At 39.0% G+C, this 22926-nt stretch overlaps 3 protein-coding genes across 7 annotated transcripts; 1 reads left to right on the top strand and 2 right to left on the bottom strand.

Annotated features, from left to right (window-relative positions):
* Window positions 1-147: 147 nt before the first annotated feature.
* LOC114517429 lies at window positions 148-944 on the bottom strand. The gene has a single exon (XM_028537157.1). It carries the CDS (start codon window positions 931-933, stop codon window positions 241-243), a length of 693 nt encoding a protein of 230 aa, XP_028392958.1. The 5' UTR covers window positions 934-944; the 3' UTR covers window positions 148-240.
* A 65-nt stretch (window positions 945-1009) lies between these two features.
* LOC114517427 (neurobeachin-like protein 1) lies at window positions 1010-22024 on the top strand. Of its 5 annotated transcripts, XM_028537150.1 has the most exons (47): window positions 1010-1096; window positions 1850-1957; window positions 2196-2403; window positions 2484-2635; window positions 3923-4152; window positions 4262-4359; window positions 4986-5062; window positions 8653-8714; window positions 8934-9049; window positions 9682-9837; window positions 10052-10110; window positions 10205-10254; window positions 10349-10395; window positions 10477-10551; window positions 10659-10748; window positions 10896-10994; window positions 11071-11174; window positions 11260-11393; window positions 11497-11600; window positions 11718-11822; window positions 12068-12225; window positions 12462-12594; window positions 12713-12835; window positions 12937-13240; window positions 13316-13422; window positions 13541-13608; window positions 13679-13715; window positions 13919-14058; window positions 14187-14779; window positions 14903-15070; window positions 15181-15527; window positions 15688-15909; window positions 16133-16340; window positions 16529-16581; window positions 16698-16950; window positions 17060-17285; window positions 17405-17671; window positions 17742-17993; window positions 18263-18542; window positions 18674-19002; window positions 19261-19757; window positions 19840-20066; window positions 20140-20336; window positions 20450-20610; window positions 20688-20899; window positions 21104-21393; window positions 21537-22024. In XM_028537150.1, exons 9-47 carry the CDS (start codon window positions 8990-8992, stop codon window positions 21670-21672), a joined length of 7071 nt encoding a protein of 2356 aa, XP_028392951.1. In that variant the 5' UTR covers window positions 1010-1096; window positions 1850-1957; window positions 2196-2403; window positions 2484-2635; window positions 3923-4152; window positions 4262-4359; window positions 4986-5062; window positions 8653-8714; window positions 8934-8989; the 3' UTR covers window positions 21673-22024. The 5 variants fall into 5 exon arrangements, with proteins under 5 accessions (XP_028392951.1, XP_028392952.1, XP_028392953.1 ...); XM_028537151.1 differs by lacking the exon at window positions 8653-8714; XM_028537152.1 differs by lacking the exons at window positions 1010-1096; window positions 1850-1957 and adding an exon at window positions 2044-2107.
* Window positions 2049-6936, bottom strand: LOC114517428 (armadillo repeat-containing protein 4-like). The gene is made up of 17 exons (XM_028537156.1): window positions 6832-6936; window positions 6615-6677; window positions 6380-6526; window positions 6104-6179; window positions 5898-6037; window positions 5199-5471; window positions 4839-4949; window positions 4525-4676; window positions 4273-4348; window positions 3903-4084; window positions 3619-3682; window positions 3490-3540; window positions 3322-3399; window positions 3035-3145; window positions 2860-2903; window positions 2497-2674; window positions 2049-2283 (listed from the first exon to the last, which is right to left on the bottom strand). Exons 1-17 carry the CDS (start codon window positions 6886-6888, stop codon window positions 2137-2139), a joined length of 1950 nt encoding a protein of 649 aa, XP_028392957.1. The 5' UTR covers window positions 6889-6936; the 3' UTR covers window positions 2049-2136.
* Window positions 22025-22926: the final 902 nt, after the last annotated feature.

The following is a 22926-nucleotide window of genomic DNA, read 5'->3' as shown; positions in this document are numbered from 1 at the left end:
GCAAATGTTTTCGTTAACGGTGCAAAAGGTATTGAACAGGGAAAAATAGAAAGTAATTCACAAACAATTTAAACTGATCATGCAGTTTTTCATTTTGTTGTAAAATTAGCTTATGTAATTTTTCGTATGATGCCTTTGAGAATATAGTTTAATTAATTAACACAATCAATAACGAAATATAATCGATGTTTCCATTGTTTGACAATTATTTTTGAGAACATGTTCTATATAATGAATAGGCTAATATGACGAGTATCTCTCCCCAGTCTGCTCTCTTCCTGCGTACACGCTTTTGCTTATTGACCAAGTCGGGTTCAGTCTACACAACCGTGGCTCGAACCGATACTCTGGATAAAACCCATTGACTGAAAACATTTTAGAATGATGACACAACTTCTCAAATCTCTGAATAGGATTTATCTTATAACGAGGCATAGATTTCAACTTTGCTCGATATAATTTAAACCAAACCAACCACAATTTTCTCATTTCAACACTGAAAACTCCATGAAGACTAATGTATTCTTCGCAAACTGTTTTCGTATAATACTTGGTATCATGACCAGCAGTTTTATGAACTATTCTTGTATTATCCATAAAATAAGTCACGTTGTATGTACTATTATTTATCCACATCGCCATGGCTTGGTCTCCAACAGGATGGCAAGGTAACGTCGTATTTATCTTCCCTAAAATTTCCACCACCAAATCTCTGGTTATCATCAACCATGCCTCGTCAACGCGGACTATTTTAGGTTTACAATGCACGAAGCCCCAATACAAAGCTTGTTTAGGACGCGATGGCAGCTCGTAAAGCAGTCGCTCCAAGCAGAGGAAATGATCATCGTCGATTCTTAAGAAATATTCAAAGTTGCTGTGGTTCGTTGCCCACTGCAGGATCCACAGAAGACGAGCCCCAAACGCAAAAGACATGTTTTCTAAAGAAGAAGGTAGTTGGTTTTACACATTGAATGAACGTTCTCCTGTGTGGTTCATCTTAAATGCAATCTTCCGCGGACCTTGTAGACTGAGAACCAGGGAAAAAAGTTTGATGAACATTCAACATCGGTGAAGAGCAAAAACATGGCCTTTTGTGGTAAGTATGTAAGAAGATAAATATGGATTGATTGTAGTCGTGTGGAATTGAATCATGGAGAACTTTGAGACCAATTAAGCCTGTCTAGTTTGAAGTAAAATTTGTTTATAACTTCCCGGCTTCCCCTACCTGTCATTGGCATCAATATGATATCATTATTCCACGAAAGCTCTGTTTGCAACCATTGTTTATCATTGCCTTTTGCTCCGATATCGTCTGTAAAAAACAAACACTTCGCCCGACCTTCTGAACATCCCGTCATCCATGTTTCACGAATACTTTGTCGTCTCCGCCATTCTCTCCAATGACTCAACACAGCAATGAAAACAAGCGTCTGTTCTTCAGTCGAGTTCTCTTGTCGTGAAACGATCCTGGTTGTGTTCACCTCTGATATTTCAAAACTTACCGTGGCTTGAAACTGATCAGGGTTAACCACGAAAGATTGAAGTTTTATAAAAGCATAAACGATACCCAGGGAAAATGTTAACCAGAGTATTGTCTTAAATATGTGTCTTTTGCCAGAGTTTTTTCTCGCATTATGATTTGTATTACTCATTGTTGAAATTTACTAAGTTTTTTTACTGTGTTTTCATCCACAATATTGTAACAGGCTTTTAAAATCTGCAGAAATTTAAGAAATATGTTTTAAGTGCCACAAATGTTTGCTGTGATAGAGATGTAATTACTCGCTCTTTTGTTTGATAATTTATGTGTAGTAACGTGTATATTGATATTTTCAATTTTCATTTCTAGTGTTGCTTAGTTACGAAGCCATGTTGAAAAGAATGTCGTTTTTGCTCGTGGTGTATTATTGCGGGACGTTTGAATCATTTTGCTATGGCGAAACAAAAGCTTCATCCCGTAAGTAAATCTCTTGAGATAAATACCTCAAAAGGAGAACTAGATTATATGAATAGGTCTTCAATATATGATGGTCTCATTTTAAGCTTGATAGTTTATTTCACAAGTTAAAAAATATTTACAACTACAAGAAAATGATCTGGCGAACAGGTATGTACAAGCATTGTGGTAGGAGTATTTTAATGTGAAGATTTTGACGACGCAGTTCTGGATTTCTTGGGTGTCTTTGTATTTTCAGTCACCGCCAGTCTTCGTATGTTCGCCAGACAGCCGGCAGCTGCCTCTTGCAAGTCCGGGTCGTCTGAACCAACCATTTCTAGAAGTAGCTGAAGAATATCGTAAAGAGTAAATGAGGATATTGTTGGGAATACATGGGGATAGCGTGAAGAGTAAATGAGGATATTGTTGGGAATATATTGGGATAGCGCGAAGAGTAGCATAGCACGGTAATCAATACAAGTCAGTATGGTAGATTTAGTGTGTCTAACTTGTTTGAAAATACTGATATTTTTGTGTTTTTTTCCAGGGGTATAACAAACCTTAACTCCGCCATGTTTGTGAATGATGGCACAGTTCGCTGGGTCACGTGAAAGTTGGTACAAAGCTCGTACAGTTGCCTCTTGTAAAGGAATATCTTCAATATAAAGATATTTCACAATCTTATAAACAGCTCCTGAGGTACGAAACGCTCTCGCATTATCACCAAATACACCACATCTAAAATTGTTTAAAACGTCTTAGAAACATCGTGATTCACCTTGGGACGTATGTGATTTCAATACGTCCACACTTTGGCCAGGTATTAGCCAATCACCTTCGTCTTACCGGTGAAATAACTAAATCACATAGATCAGAAGCAGGATAGGGCGATTGAAGATTTCTGGCTTGCATGGTCTCCTTACCTTGCAATAGCTTCGGCGAGATACCTTTTCAATCGGTTATCTTCCTAAGAAAAGTTTGCTATGTGTAAAGATTACAAATAATGCTATAAAAGGGTCCTAAATGTTCCTGTCAAGACGAGACTCATGTACGTGAAAGTAGACTGTTGTATATAAACATTTCACAAACAAGTCGTACCACATTCGTCAGCTCAGCCAAAAGAGGGACAACATCATAGTCAGAAATGATTCCCACATTTTGATAGTCAATTGCCACTTCTGATATGACCGCACATACCGAGGTTAATACCTGGAGTGAGAACAGAATACTTGTCACAACTAGTGATGCAAAAAAAAATCAAGATTTCTTCCCGCTGTCTATTGCTACTCTAACTTATACGACCCTCTTTAGGAGTTTGTTTGATAACATGAAGAACTCAATTCTTTTCTAAGATAACTCCTTCCCAAAGAATGAATTAAAGGAACCTCGAGATTTTCAGATTTCAATAAGTTCACCAAAATTTCCAGGCCGCCAACAAAAGAACGAATATTTTCAGCGTCTGTCTATTTTAAGGAAAATATAGGAATGATTGAATTGGCTTATTGAAGAGTTTTATTGATTGAAATATTAATTTATCTATCACTATTTGTTACCTCGTCATTATCAATAAGAACGCACAAAGCCCACGCAGAATTGATGATCACCTTCAAGACAGAGTCGAGAATTAACGTATCATCCTCACAAACACTTGCTGTGATTTAACAGCCATGCACTAATATTACCTCATCATCGTATGATTTCAACAATGTCCACAGCAATCTAATGCCGTCCATTCGTTTGAATTTCCTGCACAAAAGAAACGGTGAATACCATCAGATTTCATTTCACATGCTGTAATAATTAGAGAAGCATCTTTATGTGTTTTTGCCTTGATTTTTTTTAATGTCCACGTTAAAGAGCTTTCAAGAGAACTTCCTCTGCGTGTCATTGAGAAAAAGGGGAAAATAGGTGTACTGTGTGTTAAATACCCAACGTGTGTCTATATAGACATGAATCTCTAACTCACTCTTTACATCCGATTTCCAGACTACTGTTGCAGATGGCCTTCGCAACGTTAATTGAGATGTCTCTATTTGGATGTCCCAGCATGCCTATCAATCCCTCGCAACCATGGCAACGGTACAGCTCGAAACATCCTTCGGGAACTCGTACCAGTTCTCCAATGGCACCTATGGCATGGGCTTGGACCTACAGGGAAGATATTTGGAGAAATTTGAGATTAAGGTCTTGTACAGAAAGAGTCATCTGTCGTATTGGTGGGTACCATACATACGTCTCTTGTTATTACAGATCATTAGACGATAGTAAACTTTTGGGACGTTAATTTGAATGACATATACAGTTGTTTATTATTGTTATTTACAGGTTATGTTTACCTCTTCGGTCCATTCATCAGGATATTGTGGGTGAATGTACTTCAATAACATTTCCATCATGTCAAGATGAAGAAATCTGGAAACAAAGTAAGTATCTCTAGCTATAAGACCTTTATATTTAATACAGTAAACTTGCTATGATAAACTGAAGGTCATGAAAAAGAACGAAGGTCTACAATTCTTCCCGGTCTAACCTAGGAATACCTCTATCTTGTGCAGCTTACAAAAGCTGCGGAATCATTCCCAACTTACCGTCTTGCATTCTCCTCACTCTTCGCGCATTTCCACACGGCGCCCGTAGCGGCTGCTAATGCATTTCTCTCCTTCAACGAGAGAAGGTCGATGATTGGCAAAATACCATCTTGTTCATACACGATATCTCGAGTTTCCTTTTCTTCGGCACACTGGAACGAGAAACAGTGGATTCTGGAAGTTGTTTAGCAGATAATAGAGTCCTTGCTACCATCCTTGCTTTGGGAAATCAATAACAGAACACCTTCATATTAACCTGTGACAACCAACCTAGGTTTTGTTTCGGGTTACCATGGCTGAAATACCGAACTTACCCTGAATATCGTAAGAGCGCCATATGTCTTCAATTCCAGATTGTCGCGTGTTAAATGATTGACGACGTCCTCGATGATATTGGTGTGTTGTACTGCCAAACGGAAGTTTTTCTACAATGATCAATGATACATTGTCTTTCCTTTTAGGTTCATTATGATAATGTTGGTGTGGTAAAATAAAGAGCGTACAGAGGAATGTTGTTGAGAAATGTTTCAAAATACATGTAAGTACGATAGGTCTTCTTCCTTATTTATATATTTTTTAAGTTGTTTAAGATTAGTAGAGTAGTGACTATATATCTGACTTTGGTTCGTTGCAATAGCTCTTGAAAATCTAACGAAACTTCTAAGTAATTTCACCTCAATACAACACTCCTGTATGAGACCTGTGACTGGAACCAGAATATCTTCATCTTCTAATGTGACCAGGTTCGCCAAATATGGCACGCCGCCGGTCTTCAGTACGGCCACACGACACCGCTGACTATCACGACAGCAGCTCCATAAAGCTCTGGTCGCAGACCTGGCAACTTGCAGATTCTTTGCCAGTGTCTCATTACTCAATGTGTAGTATATTCTCTTCTGGTAGCTGACACGAACCTGATCATTCTCTTTGTAATCTAGTAAGTTAACCTGTTGGATAATAAGAGCAATGAGGTACAAAACTCTTTTCAATAAGGTAAAAAATGAGGTACAATGAGGTACAAAACTCTTTTCAATAAGGTAAAAAATGAGGTACAATGAGGTACAAAACTCTTTTCAATAAGGTAAAAAATGAGGTACAATGAGGTACAAAATGAGGTACAATGAGGTACAATGAGGTACAAAACTCTATTCAATAAGGCACAAAATGAGGTACAATGAGGTACAAAACTCTATTCAATAAGGTACAAAATGAGGTACAATGAGGTACAAAACTCTTTTCAATGAGGTACAAAATGAGGTACAAAACTCAGCCTTTTGCACCCAAACTCCGTGGAGTTTTCTGCAGGAAGAACTGGTAGATTGAACCGACGCTGCACTGCTTAAGAAGCCCTACTACAATCATTAATATCATACCAGTTTCCTTATTCCATCGTGATGCTTCAAGATGTTTCTCGCTAAACTGGATTGACTCATGTTAGCAATGATTGTAGCCGCCCAACCAACCACGTCTCTGTTGTCACTTGTTGCAATGTGTTCTATCAGGCTGTGCATTGCTAGATAGACATAAAAACATTAGCAACCGTCACATCAACATTCCACTCATCTCTCATGAGTCATACCTCCAAATCTGATCAATTCTCTTCTGTTGTACTTGCTCTTCTCCGTTAGAGGGTCGAGCAATTTCATGGTGGCAATCTGCAAAGAAAAGGGGATTATTTTAATTGTCTTTTACTTCTCTTACTAAGCGTAATATCCTGCGTGAAATGGCGGTTTGCTTGCATTTATCAAAGTGAAGAATGATGAAGGCATTTTTCTTATTTCATATTCTCCAGTTGCTAAGCTTTCATATCGATTTTGTAACCTCAACATGCTCTATACGTCATAACCTAGCCTACCTTGCATTTATCATGGTCTGTTCTCAACATATTTGTGAGCACCAACAGTCCATTAACATCACGTACTGCCATTTGGCATGCTTCAGACCGCATATCAAAGTCATTGAGAGCGCACAAGGCAATAAGTGTCGCAGTCTGATTTCCAATCTAGAAACAGACAACGTTTATAAATACCATTTGTATGAGGGGTTCTTCTCGACCTAAAGGACAAATCGTTACTTATAATAATTGTTACCTTGACAAATTTGATTAACTTTTGAATTTGCCAATACTCAGATGTCAGTTCTCCTGTTGGCGTCTGAAAACAAAAAAATATTAATAGAATGAAGGAAATTTGTTGGTCGATTTAAATTTTCAGGGCTTTGATAACCTGCCAACACTATGGTAAACCTTCCTCTCAAATTTTAACTTTATCCCCGATTACTGCCCCATCAAAATAAGTGAATATTTACCGAATTTCTGTCCATTTTTCTGTCGTCTTCATCCTCACTTTCTGTGGAAGATTCCATGTATTGAGGTCTGACTTCACTCCCCTTGGAAGAGACCGACTTCTGTTTCTTTTTTTCTTTTTACCTCTGCGCAGAAGAAATGGAAAGGGAAACTCTAACAGTCACGAACTGCACTCAAACATTGGCAAATCAAATCTTAAATTACCCAAACTTTTTCTTCGACTTCTTCTGATCATTTTCGTCTTCAAATACATTTAATGTTTTCCATCGACCTGATGGCAATCGTCTCGACGGTTCTCTTACTCGTAGCTTGACGCCTTTTGATCTAAATGATGGGAAATATAATATTACGTGAATGACGTGCTCTTGGTGGAAGTAAGGGATTGAGGTGGAAATAAAAGTATTGCTATATAAATGTGTTCGGGTTTATGAAGAGAAGATTGTGCATACGAGACATGAAGGTACAATGGAGGATTACGAGGATTCCTTGGTGCTACAAGGGGAACACGCTTGACTGTGAGATATGATCAAGAAGTGTTTCTTACGAATTCTTATTGTCATCATCGTCGCTCTCAAATTCTTCATCTTCCATGCTGTATGCATAGCTCCCGTCTTCCTGTGGCAAAAATATAAAACACTGTCGCACACAAGTAATTTCTTTCAGTCCTCTACTGAGGCAGCGAATATGACACTGTCAACAGAGAAGATAATGCCAAGGAACTTACCTCCTTATCAGAATCCTCGACTGCTTCTTGATCGCTCTCGATTGCCTCTTTGTCGCTCTCGACTGGCTACAAAAAAGGGTGAAATATTACCTGAAGTCATAGTCAAGGTGACCAGCTCCACTCACAAGATTATTATGCATCATCAACATTATAATCTAACTTTGAGAACTGAAAGATGGCTATCATTCTTATCGTACTGCTAGTGCAGATCACTTGTGTACGTGCTCACAAAATTTTGCAAGCATAAAAATAAAACCTCAGGTTTTTGTTCCATTCCTTCCAGCACTTCGCCATTTTGTGCACTTTCTGTTCTTCTTGCTGAATTTCTTCTGCTGTTGTTTTTTATCTCAGCGTTGCTCTGTCGACTTTGCATCCTCCCATCAGTATCGTAGTCCGTGTCCACAAACAAGTTCGTTGACGTCATGTCTAGCGCTATAAGATGTGCAGCCTCAAGCAATATACCAATCAACGAAACTGTTCAAACAAGTAATTTTCAACACATCTAATATCGCTGCGTAGTGCATACACAAGAATTTTCGACGATACATTATGTTAAATGGACTATGTATTGACTGCTTTAAGATTGCGACGGGAGTTTTATGATGTGACATTAGTTTAAAATTTTGTGGCAATTAGGATTATACAGTTACAATTTATACACTTTCGAGAAAAGTTGAAAACTTTTCCGCGTCCTAACTTTAGACGACATCTCAGTATTGTATTTTATCAGAAATAGAGACGTACCTTTTAAAAAGGGGTTTCAATTTAAGGCAGTGTTGTGCATGGATCGAAGTTAGCTTTCATATGTTGCAAACAGCGCTAGAACGGGTATGTTACTATAGTGATGCGATACTTAGGAATATTAAATTGACGAGGAGAACCCGTTATTATATGACAGGTGTTTTTTGGTAGTGTGCATAAACATACTGGCTCAATACGTGCCAAGCCATGCTTATTACATCGGAGGTCTTGAATAGGAGTTCTCAGTTTTTTTTAGCCAAATGTCACCCGTCTATTTATATTTGTGAAATTGTGATTAACAGTTTTTCATATCAATTTGAAAGTGTTTTCCTAATCTATTTTGTTTTCAATCATACAGAAATACACGCAAATTACAGTTGGCAGCTAACCTCGTCAGACTTGCTGAGACTGTATACTAAGGTAACTTCGGATTTTTGCGTTGCGCACTGTTATTGCGCATATCGAGTATTGACGCACCTGTTCATCATTGTACAACTGACGGTAAACAGGCTGATGAAACCCGCGCACCCGCAGGGTTCATGTTTATCTCTTTCAATGAGGAAGATGGAGTTAGCTACGTCAAAACAAGAAGTTCAGAATAATAATAAAACAAAATGTTTTTAAATTTATTGATTTTAGAAGCTGTACGAAATAATCTAGGATGCAGGAATGAATGGTAACGAAGAGGACATTAAATGGCCACTGTTTGGGTTTCAGAGCTGCTGCAAGAACTTTGCCAGGAGGACGTATTAGAGGTGCCCGCCGCTCGCTATGAATGAATGCGTAATTTCATAAATTTTTGACATAAATGTTTAATATAAATATTATATTTATACTTGACAATATTCGGTATTTCTGTACACATCGACTAATTGTGGTGTCCCAGGATTTTTGTCGCGAATATATACAAAGCGGTTTAACTTGCAAAATATGCAATACTTTGGGCACATTTTTTTAAATGTAAATCTTGTACAAAAATTAAATTTAATATACCTGTTTCATTAGCATCTGCCTCTCGCCGTGCTTGTTAATCTACTGAACGATGCTTTTCTCGTCTGTGGACACAAATTGCCCACGGGAATAGAGCGTTGCTGGCAAGATTTGCACTTCTTTTAATATGTTTTATAAAAAAAATATTTCACTTTAAGCCATGTTCAAGCCTTTAATCGGTTTTTCCACACGAGTGATTTAAGACCGATTAAAAGATATTAGTTGAAATACTATTTTGGATAAAAATAAGGAGTCCATACTCATTTGATAAACTGTTTTGTTTCCAATACTCAGCTAAAACCTATATAATATTTCAAAGGTAATCTACCTCCTTTAAATCTCTTAAACATGTCATGAATAGATTAATAATTTCCCCTTGTGAAATTTTTTGTTTTAGGAGAATGCATTATCTGCAATCACAGAGCAGGCTATTGAAGGGTTATTTGATATTTTATCAAAGTCAACGTCAGCCAGGATTGATGTAGATCTTGCTCTGCAATGCCTTGTGAAGATCGTTCATATATTGCATTTAAACCCAAACTATGTCAAAGAGGTAAAAATCCCATGTTGACTTGTGAGCAGCAATGCTGTCGCCATATGTCATATCTAATTCTTATTCTAACATACCCTCATACATTCTGGCTACCTGCAGAATACTCAACCTGCAATAACTGTTGCACTAGGTTTATTTACAAAAACCATAAGAATTTTCAGGTGTTCCAACAAATTTTTTATTTTCACAATGCTAATTCTCCATGTCCATTTAGGGATCTGGTATTGATTTACCAACCGTTCTGCTACGGTATCTCAAACTTTTTGAACAACAGTAAGTTCAACAGTATATTCACAAAAATGCAATACTCCTTTTCGTTCAGGATTCACCAGCCTACCTCATAATTTTTTTTCTACTTTTCCGCCAGAAATGATCCATCAGATCAAGGGGGTGTCTTTCTGAAGATACACTTACTGGGTATGTTTAAGAGTTAGGCTCATGCATGCAGATATGGTGAGAGACTGAACTCTACTTAAGTTAACAAACATTTTGATTATGAACAAAATTTCAGATGCAATATGTCAGATGTTAGCTTGCAAAGATAAGCCAGCACTTCAGGTATTAATAGCAATGAAATTGTGAAATATTTTTGGTTTTTTCTTTGGTACTGTTGTAAAGGCTGCCTAATATTTCTTTTAGGCTGTATTTCTAGGATTGAGCTGCTTCAAAACAATTCTAACAAATCTCCAAATTGTCTCCGATTTTCAACCTCAGGTTAGTTTATGAGTTGTTTGGGGAATATCCTCACTCCTGCCACCAGAGTCTTTCCTTTGACAAAGTTACCAGACACATGAAAAAGTACATACAATTTATTATCCTAGGATGAAAATGAAATTGAAAATTGCAATCAACTTATGTACAGTTCTATCAGAGCACTTCAAACTCTAATCCATTTATCAAGTGCAGCTAAGGTACAGTATAATGTCATTCTTTTCTGGCCACATGGGGCATGACATTTGCAGTCAGATGTTGGCATCATCCATTTATGGAAAAATTCAACATCTTTCTCTTTCCTTCTTATCACGAGTTTCATTTGCATAACTTTCCACATATTTCAGGAGGTTTTTGAAGCCCTGAATGGCTACACAGCAACCAAGGAGTGTTTGCTAAAATGGCATTCACCAACAAAAGATGTCATATTTGGACTGTTGAAATGGGCAAGTACAATGCCCCTCTAACATATAAACCTTTTGTCCATCTCAATTCACTGAAACCAGTGTCTTTTATCTACAGATGATTGGCGAGGATTTTCAAGATGGGCAGTTAGAAATTGAGGATGAAAACCTCGTACTAATATTGATCGATTGGCTTCCTTTCATTCCAGCTGATTTGCAAAGGTCAATAGAATTTGACCTGCCCTGGGTCTGCTATTTTTTTTGCCCTATTTGAATAATGTTCATAAGAGATGACATTATTTTGTAGATTTCTATCAGATATCTTAATGAGGACTGTTATGTATTCCTCTTACAACCTTATGCTGTGCTCAAAAACTGGAGTGATGCCGAGCATATTGCAACATTTGAAGGAACATGATCTTCTTGGAACTGAATCCAGAGGTTTGGTGAAGGCTTATAGTTGTTTACAGAGTGCAGCCTTTGCAATCCCGCCGAGCGCGCAATCTGCACTGAGTGGTGTTCATTAAAGTTTTGCTGTTTTTAGAAAATCTTTTGGTCATGCTAGAAGTTCTCGGCAGCGTTTCTATGAAACCAAGCGATTTCCGAGAATTGATGGGGTTGGTGAAACCTTCGGAGAATGATGAAAAAGTAAGCGAGGATTTAGTGAATATATGAATTTAGTTCTTTCTAAAAAACGCGGAGAATGCATTTGGAACTGTGGATGAGTTTAATTAATAAACGTCGTGATTATATTTTCCTTCCGAGGTTCCTGGTTTTGATCGACTGCTGCAATCACTAATCAAGATCTCAACGCATGGAGAACAGATATCTAAACCACTCGCGTATTTTGATCTCCGACACAAAACTAGCGTAAGTGAAGCTGTGAGATTCTTCACGTTCATACCACAGCATAGTAGCATCGCTACACGTTATATCTCCACACCAGACAAGGAGCCTACCAGTTGTTCATGAAGGGATAGGTTGAGGTGAGGTGAGGGGAGGGGAGGTGGATTAGGATGATGGCCCCTTTTCATATATACAGCAATGTTTCTTCTCGTCTACTACTGAAGAATTTCTGAACAGTTTTGTATTTAGGAAGTGTTTCGTTTTTATAGGGTATTGGGTTACGTGGTATAGAGAAATGGGGTGGATCTGGGTTCACCTTTCATGCCTTGATCTCGCTGAGGTCTTCACGTGAACAAGATCCTCCAGCGGAGACGAAATGTGAAGATAAAGTGGCGTTCTCCTGGCCCTACCGCAGACAGCTGTACAGGTGTGTAGCTAATAGCTTTATTTGGGAGTATTTTTAGCAATATTCTTTGTGAATAATGACGAGGAGCACTTGTCTCCAGTATTGGATCGATAGAGAGAACCGGAGAGGGAATCTCACTTCTCTAAAATTGGTGAATTGAATCTTATAAGAGACTGCTTTTGCAAGCCAGGAGCAGTTAGAATTAGAGGAAAGCCTCGAAATTTGTGGGTAACATTGTCTCTTCCATTTTCGTCCAGCTTTCTCTCTGCAAGTGGCACTGGTTTTGAAGCATTCTTCACACCAAACGGACATTTGGTTGTTGCGATTATAACGAAGAAAGAATACCTTACAGCGCCTCTTGTGGACGTCGTTCTAGCAGATGATCTTTGGGTAAGTCAACGTTCATTGGGATATTCCTTTGGTTTAACATGCACCTGCTCTCATCATCCACTGTGTCACTCTGTAAGACAAGATTCACGCTTGTAGTGCTTGCTTGTTTTCATTCTAGCATTCCGTGTTGATAATTCACAATCAATCTCGCAAACCTTTGGCTCGAAAAGACCAACTTTCCGTTTACATCGATGGCAATTTAAAGATGGCTCTGCCTATTAAACTACCTTCGATGTCAGAGGTTGGTCACATTTGTTTTTTTTCATTATTGCATCTCCTGGGCTACCTGAGAGAACAGAAAGCAATAGTCGTATATATAATACTTCGTCTCTATTCTTTTAGCCTTTTACTTCGTGTAACATCGGTTGTGGAGGACCTCAAACGATCTCTTCTGCGCATGACGTAACTTCCTCTGCACGTGGACATTTCTCAAGTCACCTGCCATCATTTTTAAAAGGCCATTTCAAGGAATCTCAAGTGAACCCCTCGCCTTCGGAATCCGTGACAAAATTTCGAACTCACGTGCCTGCTGGGCACCAAGATGATTTCTGGGGCGTCCCAGAGTCCATTCAGGGCCAACTCGGTTCTGTGTGTGTACTCAATGAAGCCATCGGTGAACAACAGGGTTATGTGTTCTACTCTGTGGGTAAGGTACCTCACAAATCAAGTTTTTATCGTGGTGAGGTATGGTTCATGATGAGATTGCTTTTCTTCATCCTAGGTCCCAGCTGTGTCTCGTTGTTCCAACCTCAAGGATCAAATGACGAGGAAGATTACTCGGTGCTAGCAGACCTTTCTAGTAAACTTGTCTTGTATTATAATGCCAAGGTATGAATAGAATTTATTCACCAAAAAAATGAAGTTGGGGTGAATACCAACGGTTGAAATAGTGAATACTTTCTATTGTAAGGAAAATAAACTCTGATCTATTTCTCTTTTGTCACAGGCATGCAGGAGGAGCAAGTGTATTGATTTAACACCAGGTCATTTGGGAAGCAAAAGAATTGATGGACGGTGAGTTTAGAGTAATTCTCGCATTGTTTTTTCACAGTCGCTGATGAGTTGACATTTCTACTCTTCATAGCCTAACAGGAGAAGTACGTTCCAGCTGGGATATCAAGGTCAGTTTTTTAAACGCATATGTCTTATACCCGATTGTTGAAGTCTGGTTATCATGACGATGATGAAAATCCTATCAAATTTCTTTTTGCATCAACCATTCGATAATATCTTAAACTGTTGTTCTTCGTTTCAAAACTGTATGAGCCGTAACCCAAGGTAACGAAAAGCTCGTTTAAAGAAGAAATGTTAAATATTATTTCAGAATGTCATCAATAGCATGGGAGGTATGGAAGTTTTCTTACCGTTGTTGGAACAAGTCGAGTTCGATGAAACTAAGTCTTGCCAGGGGGAGACCGTTCAAGACGATGAAAGGATTTTGGTCTTGAGCAATGAGGAGAGGAGGTGTGTCTAGTATTTGATATAATAATCTCCTCTGTGTGTCCGGGATGAACTAGGAAACATTGTTGTTGAGGAAACATTGTGTATCCTAGCTTTCTCTCGTGTTGACCTGGACCACGACTATTTTCTAGTGAGATCAGAAACGGGATTGAAAGTGAGAGGCCAAACGAGGAGCAATGGGTGATGGTTGACGATCACGAAGCTCAACCCCAACGCGATCCTTTGCTTAAAAACCGTCTTTATGCCGAGGAAGCCGCTCAAGAGAACAACGGTGTCACAATTATCTTGAGTTTACTTCAAAACATCCTCAAGGGTAGCACATTGCTGCGTGATTCGTCCCTCAGATCACGAGAAATCGCCACCCTTGGTGTCGTACTAGCCAAAATTGATGGTCGCCTTATAGACGTACCTGTTCTTATGTCAATTCAGAAACTAGTTGAGACACTGCAACACTCTAACGAAGTTCTAATGCCTTGTATATTCCAGTACATTTTGTTCAATTTTTCAATATGGTCACGATGCGACTTTGCGATCAAGATTGGTCATATTCAATATCTCTCGACGTTGATCAAGGACAACCCAACTTATTTTAGAACTCGTTTTGGGACGGAATTTATATTAGATGTTATAAGGACGTATTATCTTACCGATAGCACTTATTGCGCAGACGCGCAGGCGATGGTTGACGAAGGTGGGGCGAAGATCATCCGAGGATCCCTACTTGGTAAGGCTCGGGTTCGCTTGCTTTCAGTAACCTTATTATATCCTAGAAAAATTTAATCAACTTTAATGGTCTCTTCTTGGTTCTTTTACCGATCCATATTAAAAGAAATATTTCATTTTTTAGGAATGATAAATTATTTTCTCAAACTGAAGGTGACTGGTCAGGATATTGCCTCGTTGATGCAATTTGTTGCTTCCGTCTCAGATGGAACGGTCCTAAAGGAGACCTTTGATTTGCTCGCTGGTCTGTGTAATGGTCCAACGAAGATCCCACTCATGATGGAAATCTCCCGTAAGCTTACCTTGAGAGAAAAAATTTTAGCTTTCTTTTTCATCTACAATGCATGATCTTCTGATAGTTCTATTCAGTTCAAATATATTCTCATCTTCTCTTCCTTGCAGATAAGAAACACCTCGCAATTCTTTTGATGTTGGTTAAAAACCTGCGTGAACCTCCATTACGATGTGGAGCGATCAAAATACTTACAATCAACTTGGGTGAGAGCTCTCTTCCCCAGGCTACCAGAGATAATCTTCAGCTTTGCAGTGAAGTGTTCTCTGGCTTGGCATCGAGTATACGGAATACTGAATCAGATGGCTTCACTGAAATTACACTTCTTGAGCTGGGCTTGAGTAGTTCAGTCGAACTAAGAGATCAGAGGGTGTACGAAGACTATCGTATCGTGTTGCCGGTTGTGGGACTCGCACAGAATAAAAGTACTTCAGTCAAATTGCATATTGCGCAGTCGGTGAGCATACAAACGCTAGCGTTGTAGAGAGGTTAGGAATAGCTACAAAATTTTGCTTGCCTGGCATTCAGGAAGTTTCAAAGTGAAACGCTAATTGGGTTAGTCAGTATTAGTAAACAAACATCAACACTTAATCAGAAAGGTTTATATTATTATTTAGCTGTTGAAATCTATCGAAGTATCTCAAATGAGCGCCAAGAGATGTGCCCAAGAGGTGGCCTGGTATGATCCAATATGGCGACTACTGCTGAAGCAACGCAAACGGGGAGATGATGGTAGTGACGGCAACGATCTCGTTCAAGACTTACTCGAAACTGTTGTCAAAGTTGTCTTCAAGATTTTATGGTTTGGCATCGAGGGATACGATGATGAATCGTGGAAGGTACAGAGATTTTAATTTGAAATGTTCGACAAGAATTTTTACCTTCTTCTATCAAGATTTTTTCCCGTAGATTTCCAGTGAGGATCAACTCTTATATATCCAGTGCTCCTACACAGGCAAACTCAAATTATAAGAACTTTATATAGGAGATCTTGATCCGTTCTAAACTTAGGATTATGTATGTAATCTGCTGATAATAATCATGATATATTTCTCCATCCAGGCTCGTGGTGAGGTGATTGCGTCCATCAGCACGATCAGTTCAGTTGAAGACTTTATTGTTCCGTCACGTGAGCTGGAGAGGCGCTTACTAGAGTTGTCTTTGGCGCAGGTTTTGGAGGATATTGAAAGATCAGGAGAAACTGGAGTGAAAGAAACCGTGAGTGCTCTGCAAGTTATCAAGCTGGTGGATGATTTCATTTTTACGTCTGGTAAGATTCAATGACTGAGTAGGCTCAGAAGCAAACGAACAGTCTCGATGAAGTGAATACAGGCGCAGTATCAGATGAAGCTCTCTCTCTCTCATTCTATACTTTATTTCGATGTTTCCATCTATTACACATGCATCATAACCATTTAAATTGGTAATAAAACTCTTGTGTTTTCATTGTGTTTCCAGGAAGCATTGCTGGTTCTGTGGAGAACGAAAGTCTCAGCACTTGGAGTACAAAGGTACGACGAGTTCATATCACCTCAACATTTGTAGTATTTTCCCAGTGATTATAACGAAAGATTGCTGTGCTTTGATCATGCTGCTTCTTGACATTGAAATTGAACCTGAATTTCAGCTTGTTGAGACAATGGTTCGACTACTGGGCCGTCTAAATGTCTGGAGTGGTGAGAACACGGGCTGGACAGAGATGGCTGAGATTGGTGACAAAGTCCTGCTGGAATTTCTCCTTCAAGACAACCCTGAGTTCTGTGCTTATTCATCTTCAATGATCTACACTGTCTGGCAAAACAGACTCATCGATTGTCAAGAGAAAGTTTGTTTTTTACTTGGCAAAGTTTACGAAGCGTTTAAAATGTCCAAAAACAAAGGTAAATACAAGCTGAAGGTTGTTAGGGACAATGCTTTCTTTCATAACAGAACTGAACACGTTCTGTAGATTGAGATGTTCATTTTAATTTCCTTTAATGCATTTTCCAGAAAGCGACAGCAAGTACACGTTCACCCTGCCGCTTTTTCGTTACATTCTTCAACAGTACGGTGATTTAGTTCCACTGACAATGTACGTTCCTGATTTTCCAAGTCGATCTATTATGGACAGCGCCGATTATGAAGAGCAGTTTCTTCAGTGTATTGATAGCGAGGAGTTTGCTGCCTTGATGAAACAGCAAGTTATACCAAGCATGAAAAAATACCAGGCTTCATTGTAAGTGAACTTATCAGATTATATCTTCAAAACCCTACCTTGATGCACAATATTCAATCCTTAATTCAAACTTTAATCTTAATCTTTAATCTCAATCCTTAAATCGTATATATTTCCAGGGCGAAGTCCTCCATTGACTCGGGACGCTTCTGGATGGAATGTCTGAATGGTTTGACCAACAGTTTGCAGCTGAGGGAAGCGAATGAAGAGGAAAGTAAGAAGAAATTCCAGGAAATTGTTTTGGATTTCAAGGAAATTGAAGAAAAGGCACAATCTGATTACAAAATTCGCAGAATAGAAGAAAAAGCGCAGTATGACCGCGTTTTACAACAATGGCATTTGACCAAGAGAGATTTGCAAAGTGAAATTGGAATTTGGAAGAATAGGTTAGGAAGAAACGATTCGCTTGTTTTTTGGTTTGGATAAAAACTAATGAAAAATCTTTAATTTGTTTAGTTCTGTCACAACAAATGCCTGGAAACTGTCCACAACAGAAAATTTTTCAAGAATGCGTTTGAAATTGACGCCAAATTATCACTTCAACCCACATGTCGAGGCAAGCAGACTGCGCGACACTGGTGAGGCAAAACAGGCTGGGAATGAAGCTAAGATCCTCGCTGGAGCTGTGGCTGATGACGTCCTCTTGAAACACTACGCCGCGGAGAGACTGGAGGAGACAGAAAATGTCGAATTTCCTCAAGTTGTACAGTAAGTGAAACTCTTCTTCTAAGTAATGCTGTGGGTGACATTCCTTATGTAAACCTTTACCGGGCAGATCTGATAAGGTCTACTGTTTTCGATACAAGTCAAGAATGACAATGGATTAATGCTAGATAACTTTATTAAATGCAACATAAATTATATTATGATCAAAGTCAGAACGCTGTATGTTCCAACTATTGAAAATATCTAAAAAACCCAAGTACCTTCTTTGATTGACATCTCTAATTTGGCTGCTGTTCAATTTATATATTTAGATCTATCGACAATGTCACTGATACAGCAGCACCCAGTAAATTCGAGTGTGAATTAATCACTCTGATGGAAACTGTCCCAGGTCATGTCGATATTTCATCTTCGTCTGTGAGTTTTACAACAACGGAAAGACAGTGTGTGGACGATGGTTCCTCCTGGGACTTCAAGATTGCTCTCAGTCAACTGAGAGAACTACATTTGAGAAATTTCAATCATAGAAGAAGCGCTTTGGAGTTCTTCCTTGTTGATCAAACAAACTACTTCATCAACTTCACAAAAGAGGTACGAGAAAGTGTTGTTTGTTCATGATCTTCAGAGCTCCTTTTAACAAAACTGGAAATCACGTTCGAGTCATCAGTATAGTCTCATCTTCTGATTTCTTCATTTTAAAAGAGTATCTTCTGTTCTCCTAGACAAGAAACTTAGCGTACAGCGTAATCATGTCTTTCAAACCAAGCAATCTTTATTACGGCGCTGTCCGATCTCCGGCCGAACTATTGCAGACCTCGGGGCTCGTTAAGAAATGGGTCAGGCGGGAGATATCGAATTTTGATTATTTAATTCAACTTAATACGATCGCTGGTCGAACGTACAACGATTTAAGTCAGTACCCCGTGTTTCCATGGATACTAAAGGACTACACGTCAGCAGAGCTGGATCTTAATAACCCGGATGTATATCGAGATTTGTCCAAACCGATTGGAGCCATGAATGAAAAAAGGGCTAAGGAAATTAAAGAAAAGTAAGTGTATATTTGTTTTTCTTGTTTAAAGGCAATCTATAAGCTAGTTTCTTCAGCGACACCGCTGCAAATGTCTTCAACTATCTTTTAGTCAGAATTTGTTTCATGCCCAAAAATACTCTCAAAAAGTGTAGCTTTCATGAGATTTGTGTTGGTTTTCGTTCTGCATGTGAAAGATAGAGCTGGAACAAATATTGGAGCTGATATTGGAGCCGCAGAATAGTTCTAATATCTTACAACTCTCTAACCAATATTTAGGTACGATATGTTTGTTGATCCGTCAGGTTCAATTCCTAAATTCCACTATGGTACCCACTACTCAACTGCTGCTGGTGTCTTGCATTATCTTGTTCGTATGGAACCATTCACCTCGCTTCACATCAAACTGCAGAGTGGTCGTTTTGACGTCTCTGACAGGCAGTTTCATTCCTTCGTTGCGACATGGGAATCGATCTATAACAACGGAAGTGACGTGAAAGAATTGATCCCGGAGTTCTTCTATCTCCCAGAATTTCTTACGAACTTGAATAATTACGACCTTGGTATCCTACACTCTGGTCAGCGGATCCACGATGTAGTGTTACCCAAGTGGGCAAACTCTCCGGAGGATTTTGTTCACAAACATCGCTCGGCCCTTGAGTCCGATTATGTTTCCGAGAACCTTCACCATTGGATTGATCTGATATTTGGTTATAAACAGCGCGGAAGTGCAGCCGAAGAAGCTCTCAATGTTTTCTTCCATTGCACTTATGAAGGTATATATGCCTTTCCTGAAAATACTGCATTTCTCTCTAACCTCCTCGTGCGGATTTCACTGACATATTCTTTCTTCAACAGGTGCTGTTGATCTTGATGCAATCACGGACCCAAAGGAACGAGAGTACACTGAAGGAATGATTAATAATTTTGGACAAACTCCAACCCAGCTGCTCACTGAGCCACACCCGAAACGCATGAACTGTGACGAAGCGAAGGAACTGCGCATGCGGCAACACACCGCTGTACCTGGCAATTTGAAGAGCATCTTCAGCGACGCTGGACAGTTAAAAGCCCACGCTATAAAGGTGAATCCATGAAAATTAGAGTGTCTGATAGCAAAGTAAAAACTCAAATCATGATTCATTTTTTCCATCATAGTTGTACAATGAGGAGAGTTTGGTGTACGTTAAGATTGGTCAATCACAAACCACATCAATGATAAACATTAATCACGATGCTTTAATCACGATCAGTAATCAAGGTGTGATTGGTGAGCATCAGTGGCTGCCTGCATCTAGATCCAAACCATTCACATTCAATGTTGATGCAACTGTCACGAAATCTATTCACCATAGGTACGATGATGCTGATTCTCGTAGTGTGCGCATTTTTGCCCGTCCACGTTCGAATTTCATGAACACAGGAGAATGTGCTGTTGGAGTAAATTTTATTGTTATTTTTTATCAAGGTGCTTAGCTGCCCCGTTCTCTCCCAGTCTTGAGGTTGGCCCGCATCAGTTTGCCGTTACCCACGATGGAAAACTCGTGATTACTGCTGGTCACTGGGATTTCAGTATACGTGTGTTCACAGCAAAGGCAAAACTTCTTCAACGTCTCATTTATCATAATGGTAAGGAAGCAGTAAAGGCCTAGATTATGGTCAAGATTAAACATCAATTCGGGACGTTTTTCTTCATCTTTTTTCAGATACCGTCTCGTGCATCAACCTGGATGGAGATGGTCACCATTTCATCAGCGGATCACGTGATCTGACATGCATGGTATGGTCAATCAACCATCATTCTGGCACGGCTCAGACCGTCAGCAGTAAACCACTGCAAGTGCTGTATGGTCATGACAGTCAAGTTGTGTGCGTTGTTATGAGTTGGGAACTTGATATAGCTGTCAGCGGGGACCAGGTAGATAATAAACTTATCATATAACCATGCCTTTTCGGCTTCTAAGCAACTAAATTGCATAGACTGATTGAAATCGCGAGCATTGTAACTTTTGCTGTAGTATTTCCAGTTGACATGCGTTGAAATCAGAATTTTGTCCCTCGTGTTCGCTTTGACTGGCTCTGTTTGTATTCCTGCCATGACCCAAATCCTGGTTCTTTCCAGGACGGTCGTTGTATCATCCACACCGTGAGGAAAGGCCATTTTGTTCGCGTACTCGACCTCTCACCCACTCCTAACATTGAGCCAAAAAACCTCGCTCTCTCCAAGTTTGGAGACATCATTTTCTCGACGTGGGAAGAGAACAAAGTGGCTCGTTTATACAAGTTTTCTGTGAACGGTAAGATGTTGAAATGTATTAATGTCAAAGATGAGGTGACTGCGTTGGTAGTGCGGGATGATTATGTATTACTGGGGACAGCAGCTGGAACTTTATCCATCAAAGGCCTCCAAAGGTAAGCCCTTTGCATACAGTGATAGAAAACCATGTTTTACCAAACAATTTTGCGACCGTTTGACATTGACACAATAGAGTTGAATTCCTGCATTCCAAGTCAACTCCCCGAACATTATATAAAACAGTTATTCGATTGTTTAGCTTGGACAATCAACGGAATTTGGATGTTCGAGTGAAAATCTGCACAATTACAATGCAGATTGATGACGATTCACATATCTTTCTTGGTGTTGAGGATGGTCAGTTGCTTGTGTTTTCAGTCGATTCGGTGGAGTGAGTACCCTTTGGTTCGGCTGTGAAACGATTAAAAATGAACCATGGAATGTTTTCGAGAAAACAACGATAAAATATGAGGTCTTGTGTGTCCACGCTCATCTAATTAAACGACACGTTCTGTGTGTCAAATGGCTGTTAAGTCATGTAGATATAATATAATATAATCGAGCCCTGGCTGAATTTAGGAACTATAATATGCATATCAAAATATTCATTTACGTGTATATAGTGTCAGGACATGTAAGTCGAAACAAAACTAGTTTAAAATAGGTAGCGCCCGTTTTCACATTTGAAAAATAATTGCAATGCACAAAATCCTACAAACGTTTCTAAATAAGATTACGAAATTTGTATTTTATTCACTCAATCTATATGTATTTAATTTTTTAATTAATTAATAGGCAATTCCCATTATAGCAAAGCATCATGGGAAATGTGGTAACCTTGTCTTGCAGGCGAAATGGCCGCCATCGAAGCGAGCATTTCGCATGCGAGAAGTATCGCTTTTTTAATACGCTTTTTTCGCAACATTTGCTAACTTTTAATACATCGACGTGTTCCTAATGCTGCAAAGTTTGTTTTGTTCAAATTGCATTGCAATCGAAGCAAAAATGAGCTTAAAAATGTGCACCGAACAACAGAGGGAGCGGAAAATTGGTTCGTAAATACGTTCTAAGAGGACGTTTCTTCTTGTCCTTTTGAGGTGAGTACTTTTCGCAAGCATTCTACATCCCACCATTTTGACCTACAAATGCGTGCATGCCATTGCTCGATGTATACAAAGTAATTTCACAACGATCGAGTATTTTGTGCGGATTCTTTCGCTTGTTGAAATCGACAAATGTTTATCAAAATATCTGTCGATCGTTCGATCAGCATGGCGTTCAAGGGCAATACGTTCAAAGGGGCTTTAAATCTTTTGGCGCGAAATTTAAGCAACCCAAACCGGTTTTATCCGACCCGGCACTGTTACTTTGCTAAAAACGCTAAGAAGAAAGCAGTTTTGACTTTGGTTGTTCGTTTATCTGCTCTTTTTGTTGTCGCACGGCTCATTTCCACTTTCTCGTAGAATTATTCAAGTAGGGTTATAGTATTAAAATATTTTTATAGTGCTAGATATATTAAATTCGTAGGTAAAGCTATTTAATATTAACGATTTAAAATTTAACATAGTATAAATAAGTACAATATATTTATAGCTTAGGTAATTTTTAAAATTTACTAGATATAGAAGCTAGGCTAGGTCTAAAATATT

Source organism: Dendronephthya gigantea, unplaced genomic scaffold (assembly GCF_004324835.1).
Source record: "Dendronephthya gigantea isolate DGI-Jeju-01 unplaced genomic scaffold, DenGig_1.0 000009F, whole genome shotgun sequence".
Classification (NCBI taxonomy): Eukaryota; Metazoa; Cnidaria; class Anthozoa; order Malacalcyonacea; family Nephtheidae; genus Dendronephthya; species Dendronephthya gigantea.
The sequence above is the reverse complement of the archived record's forward strand: the minus strand, read 5'-3'. Positions and strand labels throughout refer to the sequence as shown.

What these genes read in the sequence shown, in the direction of transcription:
- LOC114517428 (XM_028537156.1), bottom strand. Translation starts at nt 6,888, where the DNA reads ATGGAATCTTCCACAGAAAGTGAGGATGAAGACGACAGAAAAATGGAC. An exon ending in ACGATGGAATAAGGAAACTG is followed by an intron (nt 5,472 to 5,897) that starts GTATGATATTAA and finishes ATTATCCAACAG; the next exon opens with GTTAACTTACTAGATTACAA. An exon ending in TTCTTATTGATAATGACGAG is followed by an intron (nt 3,400 to 3,489) that starts GTAACAAATAGT and finishes TCCTTAAAATAG; the next exon opens with ACAGACGCTGAAAATATTCG.
- LOC114517427 (XM_028537151.1), top strand. Translation starts at nt 8,990, where the DNA reads ATGGCCACTGTTTGGGTTTCAGAGCTGCTGCAAGAACTTTGCCAGGAG. An exon ending in AAGATAAGCCAGCACTTCAG is followed by an intron (nt 10,396 to 10,476) that starts GTATTAATAGCA and finishes TATTTCTTTTAG; the next exon opens with GCTGTATTTCTAGGATTGAG. An exon ending in GTTCCAGCTGGGATATCAAG is followed by an intron (nt 13,716 to 13,918) that starts GTCAGTTTTTTA and finishes ATATTATTTCAG; the next exon opens with AATGTCATCAATAGCATGGG.
- LOC114517429 (XM_028537157.1), bottom strand. Translation starts at nt 933, where the DNA reads ATGTCTTTTGCGTTTGGGGCTCGTCTTCTGTGGATCCTGCAGTGGGCA.